Source organism: Diabrotica undecimpunctata, chromosome 1 (genome assembly GCF_040954645.1).
Source record: "Diabrotica undecimpunctata isolate CICGRU chromosome 1, icDiaUnde3, whole genome shotgun sequence".
Lineage (NCBI taxonomy): Eukaryota > Metazoa > Arthropoda > Insecta > Coleoptera > Chrysomelidae > Diabrotica > Diabrotica undecimpunctata.
Genome location: NC_092803.1, coordinates 164,577,328 through 164,590,165, shown reverse-complemented (window position 1 = coordinate 164,590,165; position 12,838 = coordinate 164,577,328). Strand labels below are relative to the sequence as shown.

At 32.2% G+C, this 12,838-nt stretch overlaps 1 protein-coding gene across 7 annotated transcripts in view; it reads right to left on the bottom strand.

Annotated features, from left to right (window-relative positions):
• Positions 1-12,838, bottom strand: part of ZnT77C (Zinc transporter 77C) — a 102,537-nt gene that overhangs the window by 30,064 nt on the left and 59,635 nt on the right. For all 7 annotated transcript variants that reach the window (XM_072520411.1, XM_072520410.1, XM_072520414.1 and 4 more), the window contains exon 2: positions 11,954-12,147. In XM_072520411.1, coding sequence (XP_072376512.1) covers positions 11,954-12,142 — 189 coding nt within the window. In that variant the 5' untranslated portion in view covers positions 12,143-12,147. The remainder of the gene's footprint in view (positions 1-11,953; positions 12,148-12,838) is intronic.

Sequence of the window (12,838 nt, the reverse complement as noted above, 5' to 3'; positions counted from 1 at the left end):
ATCTTTAAAATGACACTATTCATAGAGAGGTTAACGTTCTTTAAAAAACCAAAACAAACTAATGTCAAAAATAATAAAGCTAGCTGTCATATGTCAACATAAAATTTTAAAACATCAATTAAAATGAGAGCTAACGACACCCTTAAGACATATAATTTTAATTATTACAAATTCCTAAATTTTAATGAAAGCAATTATTATTATTTAAAAAATGTCTATTTTTACTTTGAAAGTTTAAAACAAAAAAAGTTACCTTGATTTCACTAAAATTTACTAAAACTTCTGGAGGTGGAAACTGAACTTACTAAAATGTTTGCCACTGGAACAAAAAACATCTCACACTGCGAATTAGGTTTTAAAATGCTTCTTATTACATTGAGGTTGAAATTGGGACTCTGGAACACAAATTTTGGAAACTTTTCTCTTTAAAAAACTGGAACAGGTAGAACTGAACACAATGGCAAAATGTGGTTATCTTTCAAAATCTCACTTAGACTGCAACTACACATTGAACTGCTACTATTAACTGCCACTACACACTAGATTTCCATGAAAAAGGACAATGAATGAGAAAACATTACAAATTCGACGTGAAATTTGGACAAACGCTCAAGTCAACCGCTCATAACAATGACCTTAGCGAGAGTCAGTAAATACTTTTAACTGTAACTATTAACTTAATCCCTTCGTCCTTTAATCCCATAAAAAAAGACGAAGGACGAAGGTATTACAAATTTAAAGAAAAATTTTGACTAACACTGTAAGCAACTGCAACCGACAGCCGCCTTAGCGAGAGTGAGTTAATTCTTAAAAATCATTCGCTTCCCAACTTATAGTAAGATTATGTAACTTATATAAGTATAAATAAAACATATAAACGAGAATATTTCTGTCTATTTGCAACGCGCAAAATATCTAAAAAGCGGCTTCGATCAAAAGAAATACCGAGGAAAAACGCATCTGTGAAATATAAAGAAACTCTAAAATGGTTTATTTTAACTCCGCGATGCAAAGAGGAACTGAAAATACTTAACTTGTGCGATAGGAAACAAAAATACATGGAAATTATTCTTCGGTGTTTTAATTCATATACGAGGGGATTTCAATATATACCAAGGAATTTACAAATGCTACATCCTATAAAGATGAACTGTGCAAAGTTTCACCAAAATCGATCGGTTCATTCTCGAGAAATCTTGCCTAACGAGCGGCAAAATAATGTTTCGGGAAAAACGCCTATGAAGTTTTTAAAATGAGATTGCCATGTACAGATCGCGCGGTATTCAAATATCTATAACTCCGCTAGTATTGCTCAAATTTACTTCAAATTTGCTGTTAATACTCTAGAAGTAGTATTATTTCATAAGAAATAAAAAAATAAATAGATTTTTAAAAATACATACCTACGTAACCTTAATATATCTATCAAAAGTTCCAATATATTTTTTAATTTTTTTAATAAAGAAGATATAATTATATCCCTCGACACTTTTCAATGATCACCATGTATCTCCCTGATGTGGCAACCTTTTGATGATTTGATTGGCTGATCATTACTTTAGCGAAAAAATAAGTCATAGCATCTAAACCACTTATTTTCTATCTCCTCTACTTCTCGGTATACCCTGCAAAACATACCAATTTGGGACACCCTGTACACCAACAGAGCATTGTGAACGCGTGCCTTATTATTAAAATGTTTTTTACAATATTTTAAATTATTTGCTTTACCAAGTACTTTGTAATAAACAACAAACTTTTACCGCAAACATTAAATAAAATGAATAAATTTATAAAATGATAAAGTAAATAAGAGTAAATTGACATTAGACGATTATTATAAAGCGACCAAAATAGATACTTAGAAGCATTTTTGTAATTATTTGAAACATAATTTACAATTGTATAGATGTTGTGATTATTGCTTACATATCATTAAAAAGTTAAAAATATCTTCGTTTAATAGTCTTTTTATAGGAATAATTCTAAGAATTTAGAAAAAAAAAAGAGAGAAAAAGGAAAATTTTTAATCCGAAATAGTAAAAATTCGGAAATAAAAAGTAAGTATCAAACAAATGTTTTTTTCTGATCTATAACTTACCTACAATATACATATTTTAAGTTTAAGTAAATAAATTGTAAATTGTTTAGTAAAAAACAGATTCAAAAAAGAATAAAATCAAATAGAGACAGCATCATAAGCCGGTTTTAAAACGGGAAAATCAAGAACTCTTCAAGAACATATATATTTATCAAAATTATATAAAAAAAAATAGTATATAGTCTAATATTGTTCTCAATATTACATCATGATTAACATGATATAATAAGATTATATCATGATTAACAATAGATTTCGAAACTCATGTAAATGTACTAAGACATATCCAAGTGCCGACGCAGCCACCGATCACAATTTACTGGCATCTAGAATCAACCTAAAATTAAAGACAATCAAAAAGCCTTCCATTACAAAGAAATACGATAGACAAAAACTAAAAGAAGAAGAATTTAAACATCACTTTGAGCAGACAATGAACGAAAAAATTCGAGACAACATCACACAAGTATACAATGTACCAACAGTCGAAGAAAGATGGGATAACATAAAGACTGGTATCAGATACAGCAACGCAAAGTGGAACTGTCACCCATTATAAAAAGCAAGCGTGGATGAAAGATGAAATAATCGAAATGATGGACGAAAGAAGACAGCTTAAAAATAGAAATAACTCAGAGACTTGCAACGAAAACATGACGATTTTAACACACATAAGAAAATAAAAGAAGTTACAGTACACAAAAAAATACACCCATAACATTAACGAATAATGAAGGTCATGCACTATCCCTAGAAGACGAAGTAATGGAGGAATGGGAAAACTACATTAAAGCATTATTTAAGGATGATCGAGGATCACTACCTAACTTAAGTGCAAATACAGGACCATCAATCTTAAAAGCTGAAGTGGAAAAAGCCATACACCAAGCCAAAAACAACAAAGCCAGTGGACCAGATCAAATATATAGCGAATGGCTAAAATTACTCTCAAATGACAATATAAAAGAACTCACTGTACTTTTCAATCAAATATATGATACCAGTGAAATTCCATCGGACTGGTTAAAATCGATCTTTATTCCTCTACCTAAGAAACCAAACGTTAAGAAATGTAGCGATTGTAGACTCATTAGTTTAATGAGCCATGCCGTTAAAATACTGTTGCATATTCTTCTAAACCGAATTAACAAGTGCGAAGAAATAATTAGTCAAGAGCAGTTCGGGTTCCGGAGATGCCTTGGAACTAGAGAAGCACTATTTTCTATGCAAACACTCCTTCAACGATGTTGGGAGGTAAGAAAACCCGTATATATGTGCTTCATTGATTTTGAATGGCATTTGATCGCGTTCAGCATACCAGATTAATTACCGCCTTGCAGAGCATCCAACTAGATGAGAAAGACATCAAACTTATTGCCAAACTTTACTGGAACCAAACTGCCATTATTAATACCAACAACAGAGAATCAAAGCCAATCAGTATTGAACGAGGCGTAAGACAGAGCTGTGTACTGTCTCCCACCCTCTTTAACGTGTATTCTGAGAATCTATTTAGGGAAGCTTTAAAAGATCAAAAAGGAATTATCATAGGAGGAGAATTAATTAACAATATACGGTACGCAGACGATACTGTGATTCTAGCTGAAAACATCGACGATCTGCAGGAGCTAATCAATAGAGTTGACATGGAATGCACAAATTGGGGACTGTCGATAAATATCGATAAAACTAAATACATGGTGACCAGTAAAGTGGACATCGGCGCAACCCAACTGATATTAAACCAACAACCGCTGCAGAGAGTTCAGAGATTCAAATACCTTGGATGTTGGATTACCCAAAATCTGGATCCATCCTTCGAAATTCGATGTAGAATTGAACAGGCAAGAAACTCATTTCAAAAATTCAAGCCTCTATTATCCAATAACTCATTAAATTTGGAAATCCGTGAAAAGTTTACAAGATGTTACGTGTGGTCTGTACTTTTGTATGGATGTGAAACTTGGACTTTAAAAAACGCCGATATCATGAATAAAATCGAGGCGTTTGAGATGTGGTTGTATCGAAGGATACTAAAAACTCCATGGACTAGCAGAACCAGAAACGAAGAAGTTCTTCGAAGAATGGGACATCAACGAACTCTATTAAATATTATTAAGAGGCGTAAACTAGAATATCTTGGACATATAATCAGAGGACCAAGATATGAGTTCCTTCGGCTAATTCTCAACGGTAAAATCGAAGGAAAGAAATGGATAGGACGGAAGAAACTCTCTTGGTTGAGGAATTTGCGGCAGTGGACAGGTTTGACAGCGGATCAATTGCTACACGTAGCGCAAGACCGAGATCAGTATAACAATATTATAAGCATGGTAGTCGCCGACGTTCTGTAGGGATATGGCACTCTAAGAAGAAGATTGTTCTCAAGATATTTTCTTGTGGCATCTTAAAGCAATTACAACATACTTACATATTAGAGATCTATCAACTTCTCTATTTTTAATATAAGATTGATGTTCACTCATTCTAACATTTAATGGTATTGATGTTTCACCTAAATTAAAATGATCACAGGCTATTTTATAAATATAATTCTTTGCTCTTTTTTGTTCATTGTTAGGTTTAGTTTTAGATAAAATAGATCTCAATGTGTTTGTCTGGCTAATTGGCTATGCCTAAGCCATTATACAATAAAAAAAATGTGTTTGTTTTAAATGTTGAATTTATTTTCTATCTTTTTAGGTTTTTCTGAGAATCCTCATATGAATTAGCTATAATGGAATTATTGACATTATGTACTGATAATGCCTATTTTCAACTAAATAATGAATTCTATAAACAACATTTTGGTCTAGCAATGAGCTCTAGTTTATCTCCATTATTAGCCGATATATTTATGGAAGATTTTAAAACAAAATATTATTATTATTATTTCTAAACAAAATTTAAAATCCATGGATCAGAGTTGTTGGACACATTCCTGGATAATATAAACGATAAAGAAGAGACAATAACATTTACCCTGAAAAAGTAATATAACAACACACTACCTTTCATCGATGTTTTAATCTCTAAGAACCTTATGTTCTCCTCTAAGAACGATACTGCATATAAGAATCAGGTCTAATCATTAAATCTTTATACGATAGACCCAAAATTACTTGTTCTAATGAAAATTCATTCTTAGAGGAGAAACATTTGTTAACATCTGTTTTATTTAAAAATGATTATCCTTTATCGTTTATAAATAAGGAATTTTTAACAATCGACCAAATGGAACAGAACAACTTAGAACAAGATCCTACAGCATACACAAGGAATCAGACGAGGAAAATAACGAAACCCTACATAAAAGGATTATCAGAAAAGCTTAAAAGATAATAAAAGGAAATAAAATTTAATATTTTAACAACATTCAAAACAACCAACACATTGAGATCTATTTTATCTATAACGAAACCTAACAATGAACAAGAAAGAACAAAGAATTGTATTTATAAAATACCTTGCGAATGCAATCATTTTTATTTAGGTCATCAATACTATTAAATGTTAGAATAAGTGAATATCAATCTTACATTAAGAATAGAAAATTTGATAGATCTCAAATATGTAAACATGCATGGGAAAATAAACGTAATAGTAACTGACAGTGTGACGTTAACAAACATTTTAACGTTACAGAATGTCAGTTGAGTGATTACAATTGTTTCCAAGGCTAACCTGGCCAAAAAAGGGTTTCAATTGATCAAGACATATTTTGAGATCTCTGAATGAGTAATATATAATTCATCTGGTTTCATACGATTTTATTATTATTCCTATCTTGGGGTGATTTTCACGTGTACCTATATTCGTCGAGGATAAAGTTTATAAGGCGTATTTTTTATGACCATAAGTGAAGAAGTAGTTTTCCACGTTCGTTTCAACGCCTACTCCAAAAGCATTTGCTACATGTTCAACTTTGCCTCTTTCAACTTTAGCATTGATGTCACCGAGAATCTCATAATAATTTCTTGAGGTTTTAGAGATCATCACAAATTAAAATATAACATCACGATTTCGCATAAAAAAATTCAAAAAAAGGATATTGCCTATACCCAACTTTGTACAAAATATACTTGGAATAAGCACTGAAGAATTGTAAAAAGACATTATTTTGTCATTATAGAGTAAATTCTCGGGCTTAAAAGTAAATAAAGAAAAACAGAGTAAATGTGTATTGGTGAAACAAAATTTACTGCTAGCAACGGGGAGCTTTATATTTATGTACATATGTACAATATTGTTAGAAAAGTTAATTGATCATCCTGTATACGTCGAAAGAAAATGATTCCATAAATAACAATATAGGAAATACTTTCCTTTTATTCGGATTTGGTGAAGATTATTTACCGTATTCTCTCAAGCAGTAAGTGTGAACAATTATCAGAAAAATAGCATGTCATCCGTGTAAATAAAAACAGTACAAAAACTACAGAGAAGAAAGTTTATTTAGTTGTCTAATGAGTTCCATGAATCTGTTTTATTATGCATATTTACTTAAAGCTCGTAATATATTAAGTTTAATAAATTAAAATTTTGACTATTGAGGTTGTCTATCTTGCTGTGAGAGGGCTAATCATATGCTTTTGTGAACATACATAACATGTTGAAGTAATTTTCTTGAATCATAAATGTTAATTTGGTTCACATGTTCTCACTCTTCAAATTTGCTGTATAAGTGTAATATCGATATTGATCATTTATTTTCAGACTTTTGACTTTTTACTTTAACCCGCAAGAACTTTAACCTTTACATCGACTCATTTCAGTTATAAACTTTCTAAGTAGACCTAGTACCTAGTAGTTATTGACATAATATGTACCGATGAAACAGTTATTGTTAAATATTGTTTTGTTGTTGGTGGAAAGTTTACTCCTTTTCTTCCTTTATATAAGCAATTTTGCTTTTTCATTGACGGGCTGTTGCCTCTATGGAAGATTGCTACTCCATCTCTTGCGCGGTCGGCCGATACATCTTCTACCACTTAATGATTTGTTCTTTGCTATTTTAACGACTTTGTGTCCGCTGTTTTAAGAGAAGTTTCTAGGAATATCAACAGTATAACAGCAGTGTGAACGAGTATCAAGAAAGCCGAGGACACCGAGCAAGGGTTCTGGACGTCACATAGGGACCACAGAGTGAGGAGATCGGCGATTAAGAATTTTGGCTCTAAGATACAGATTCAGTAGTAGTCGAGCCACCGCAAATCAGTGGTTTGAAAAGCCTGGAAGGATGGTTGGTATGCGTAAAGTACATCGCCAAATACGACAGTTTGACCTTTTTTCTTATCGCCAACATTGAGTGCTACATTTCACAGTTAGACATTGGTATGACCGTTTGCTCTGGTGTTAAGAGAATGAATTCTATGGAACCGGGAATAAAATCAGGTGATCTCTAGTAATGAATCCCACTTCCACCTGGGGATGCACGAAGGCCCGGCAAGAGAGAGAAAGCGATGTGGTGAAAGACGTGACCTACAACTTGATATAGTTCTCCATTGAGATAGTTCTCCATTTTCGGATCGTCTCCAAACTCTTGTCCGACGAGAATCTGGATTAAATGCATATCTAGACTCGTCACTAAACAAAACTGTGGCCCAGTCATTGTCAGTCCAATTCTGAAACTCTTGACACCAGGTTAATCTTGCAGCGCGATTGTAATTCTGTAAGCAGCGCGATTGTAAAGCTGTAATTCATTAACCAGCTCGGGTGCTGTGATTGTTGGCTGCCTTCTGGCATTTAAAATTAAATATCGGTCTTAAGCGACGGTTGTAGAGCGACCACGTCCTGGATGTTGCTCGGCTGGACTCCCAGTGTCTCTAAACCGACGCCACAAACGACTTGCAACGCTTTGGGGGACACCCAGCTGGTCAGTAACTCAGAGTTTGTCGCATACCAGCTTGAAGGAGGCCCACAACTCTATTCATCTCGTTTAACGTTAAAAGTTTCTAAAATTAAAAATAAACAAAACATAAAAATGTCGATTTTTTTGTCCCTTATAAAAAACATTCTAAAACACGTATTGCTATCAGTTTTACATTTTTGTTTTGATAAGAGGTGAGTGTCTGTATCAACAAATTCGGAAATCGTTATCAAAATTTCAGAAGTAGAAATCGAAACTTCAAAATGAACTTAGTTTAAACTGAAATTGTGGTTAATTTTTAATAAAAATAGTAAATAATTTTAAAATGCCACAATAAAATGGCTTCAGAATAATTTATTAGTTTAATTTTCGTTGAATATATTATTTAGATTAATAAATAACTGGTGGGTCAACTACATTTCGACATTCGGTTGTCCAGACAGATGTTATTACTAAATTATAAATATGCACAAGCAAATTTATCTACCTACACTTTAAATCCCTATACCTTGTTGTCGGTGCTTTGACCTCTCTTACGATATAAATAATTTTTTAAGATTTATCTCGCTATTAATACGAGTTAGGTCTGCAAACCCGACCTGAAAAAATGTATTTGCATTTTAAAGATTGTTCAACTGCCTTGTGTATTTAACTCAAGTTCGGTACCAAAACTAATTTTTTGTTATGGTATTTATTTTCGTGCTTGTTGTAGTTTCAATACCGATACGAATATTCTAATCCATTTTTGATATCAAACGTTCACTTGATTATGAGTTAAAGAAACATAATATCGTCGGTGATATGACAATATCTAGTATATGCTATAACATGAGTTTTGTAGGAGAGGCGAAAAACCTTTTTTAGGGTTACCTCTTGTTTTCATATATTTTTTTTGACACTTGTTTTGGAGTAAATTCATGTAGAAATCTATGTCCAGAAAAAATTAATTTAAAGTTTTGAAATTAATTTATTGTAGTTAGGAGGTATTGTCGGTACATTTTCTACAGATAGGAGATATGACATGGATATTTTGATTCGAGGCTGATGAATAAGACATTGGCTGAAATAATTTGTTTGATTGAAATTGAAAATATTATTAGTCAAATAATAAAAAAAAACATTCTTCAACACAAATGCGAAAATGAAATAAGATTCTTAAGTGTCCTCATAGGGAAATCAATTTGGTTTTGAAATAAATGGCGGTTGCGTTCAAATGCTGATCTGTTTTAAACGTAAATCCATTGTTACCATAATCAAATCATTTTGTTTAGCCATTTCTTTGTCACGTTCCTTCTCGAGTCTTATCTTTTTTTTTCATTACATGTTTTTGCCAAGCTTCATCATTCAAATTGCTATTCACATGTTCAATACATAAATAACACTGATCTTTCTTAGGTTGGTATAAGCTCAAGTTATTCATTTTGAAATATTTCTCAAATACAAATATCCCTAAAGCTTAAGTTTTCAGATAAAGCTTATTGGAATCTTTCCTTACATAATGCGATGGTTGTTTAGGAAGTTTATCAAAAAATTGGTTTAGAAATTTTTTGAAAGCATTAAACTGTCTGGCTTTGATGATTTTATCTATTCTGGACTCTTCAAGTACTCAGTTTCAGGTTCCATTGCGTATTTCGATTCTTTTACCCAATTTTGAACAGTAAAAGATCCTAAGGCAAGAGTATTCAAAAACATGGTCCTGCAATCAGTAAGTTTCTCATTTGCATTGGTTAATGCGTAACGTAAAGTTTCCTCTCTCCTGCTTGAGTCTCCTTATGTCGTTGACCCAGCCACACATTTTTTTTTCGACATGCGAACAAACAGAAATTTTCCGTTGGTCCCATTTGCTTATCACAAAAGGAATTGAAAATTTTCGTTCTAATTTCTTCTGTGAACTGTCTGCAGTTTCTCTTGGAGGATTTTTCACATAGTTTAAAGACACAGGTGGGTCCCAATTTTCTTTCATCTCTTTTGGTATTACGCCGAAATAGATTATATTTGTCTCTAGTAAACAAAACGTAAGTCTTACCCTTCATCTGTAGCATTTTATTTTTATTTCACTGCCATTCACTTTGATGTACATTCTTCTTTCTTTTTCTTCCTTAGTCCATATTTTCATAATCAGGAACTCGTCATATAATTATCCTCTGCATTGGATATCCACACATTTTCATTTTCAGGCATTGTCAACTAGAGGTCTGTAGTTTCGTCAGTATTTTCTTCTGCATTTTTAATTAGCATTTCATCAAATTATCTGAACCTTCTGCTTGGAAATTGAAACTTGTACTTGGTTCTTTATAAATAACCACAGGCATTTGTTCAATTGAAATTTCAACAAAAACTCCCAAGTCTGTTATAATTTCTCTATTTTTTTTAATTCGATTTCTGTCAGGAGTTGAAGAATCCTGACAGCTCTGGACACAGGATACCTGTATTAACAAATGCTCAGAAATGTGTAATAATAGAATATGCCACACATGACTAAATTCGGTTGATATCGGTTTTAGATTGAGCTTTCTGATAAATACATTGATTGAATAAGTTGTACTTACATGTTTCCAGTAGTATTATCATTAGATAAAACACAATAAAATTATTCAGATGGTTTAGTTTTAAAGATTTACTAGGCGGAATCACAGTTCACATGCAATGAGATAGAAGGTATTGTTTTAGACGGAATATTCACTGTTGATACTTTTTTGGACTTTGAGGAGATATTGCTGGGACATGCGCAATGAAATTTTAGAGAAAATGCACAACTTATTTTCGTGCAAAAGTGTAGATAGGAGGTATACGGTATTTTGAATTTCGTAATATATGTCCGAGATGGATCATCATTAACCACTCCTACCAGAATTGTTACCGTCTTGTTTGGACTGTTTTAATTCATTTTTGCGAGAATAAGTTTCCATTGACCTTTCTTAATTATATAGTTGGGTATGAGACTTAGCTTTCTGTACAATAATTATTTGGATTTTTTAACTTTTTTTGAAAAAGCTGTCAAGTACTACCAGCACACAAAAGTAAAGAATATATGCACAAAGGAAATGGAGAAATGAAATCAAAAGTAAATGTCAGTAAAGAGGAAGCCAAAGCTATCAAAGCTCTAAAAGAAGATGAGTCCACAATTTTACCAGTCGACAAGGCAACTGTAATTATGGACAAAAGTGAATATCAGGAAAAAATACAAGAATTGGCAGCAAAATCGACCTTACACCAAAATAAAAATGGACCCAACCAAATCACTGGATAACAAAATATATAAAATATTGCACAAATTTAAGGAATACCTAACAGACTACCCAAAGAAGAACATTAAAGCCACACTACAGCAGGACGTGACACCTATACGGAGTTCCAAAAATTCACAAAGAGAATGTACCCCTCAGACTCAGTACCAATTTGCAGCAGCATAGGTTCTCCTTGTAGCAGACTGTCAAAGTTCTTCCTAGACATAATACAGCACACAACACAACATCTTTGATCAAAAACTCACAACAATTAATTCCAACAATATTCTAGTCAGTTTTTTATAACACCAGTCATTTCACCAATGTACCATTGGAATTTATTTTGATTATTATAGTATTATAGTATTATAGTATTAATGTTAGCATTATATTTCTAATATATTGAATATATTTTTTATTATAAATGATCTTGTTATTTTCAGTGTGTAAGTCATTCAATAATCATTGCTTTATCTATCATTAAATATTTCTTTGGATATGAAAAATTGTGGATTTAAATCAGTAAATGAGCTATCTTCAAATAATATCACAGGAATACCGCGTAAATAATATAAAGTCCACAAAATATATAATGAAATGTATAAAATGGCTGTACATTAAGTACAAGTTGGGTTTAATCATGATAATCAATCAAGAAACAAAAATTTTAAGCAAACTTTTTTTGATATAGAATTAGAAGTAATTATAAAATATTTAAAACATCTTATAATCCGTATATGTTGAAACACTACTTACCTTAATAGTTAAAATACATCCTCCCAATGCCATAATATTACACAAAGTATGGTAAGAGTCCATTAATAGTGTCAGAGCATGAGTGAGGTGACTTACAATTAGTTCTAGTAAGAAAAAGGCGATGGTCAAGCCTAGTACCACGTACAGCTGAAAAGGTTGCATCCTTCTTACCCATTCTTTCATTGCCATGGTTTCTGAAACAAAAATCCTTGATTTTCTTTATGTTGATTATTAGAAAATTTAATATGGATGTTCTTAGTTGTATAGTACATAATACAAACAGATGAATTTTAATGAAATGTTGCAATGATAATCAAATTTGTGTGTTAAAAATTGAATAACTTAATGCATCTCTAGCACTACAATATATTGCGAAAAAACTCAACAGTATGCGAAAACTACTCCACTTTAAATTAGTTTAGATCTGTCGATTTCGTGTTTTTCGAAATAATTCTGTTGTTCTCATATTAATCCAACCTGAACCTACCTCCCTTCTATTTTACGTTCTGTTAATAATTTTAGTATATCACAAGTAGTAACCAACGTAACATTGTTAAATAATTACATCACAGGAAGTAGCCACATATTTGTTAGGATCTTCTTCTTCTTCTTCTTCTTCTTCTTCTTCTTCGTCTATCCATTCACGTCCACATCTGAACATAAGCCTCTTCAAGTCTTCCTTTCCATTGTTTTTTATTGTACGCTACTTGTAGCCAATTTTTCCCGGCAGTCCTTTTCAGATCAACTGTCCATCTCATAGGAGGTCTGCCTCTGGGTCTTTTGTATTGGTATGGTCTCCAGGTTAAAATTGATCTGTGCCATTTGTTTAGATCGCTCCTAGCTACATGTCCAGCGTATTCCCATTTCAACTTTAATGATTTGAAT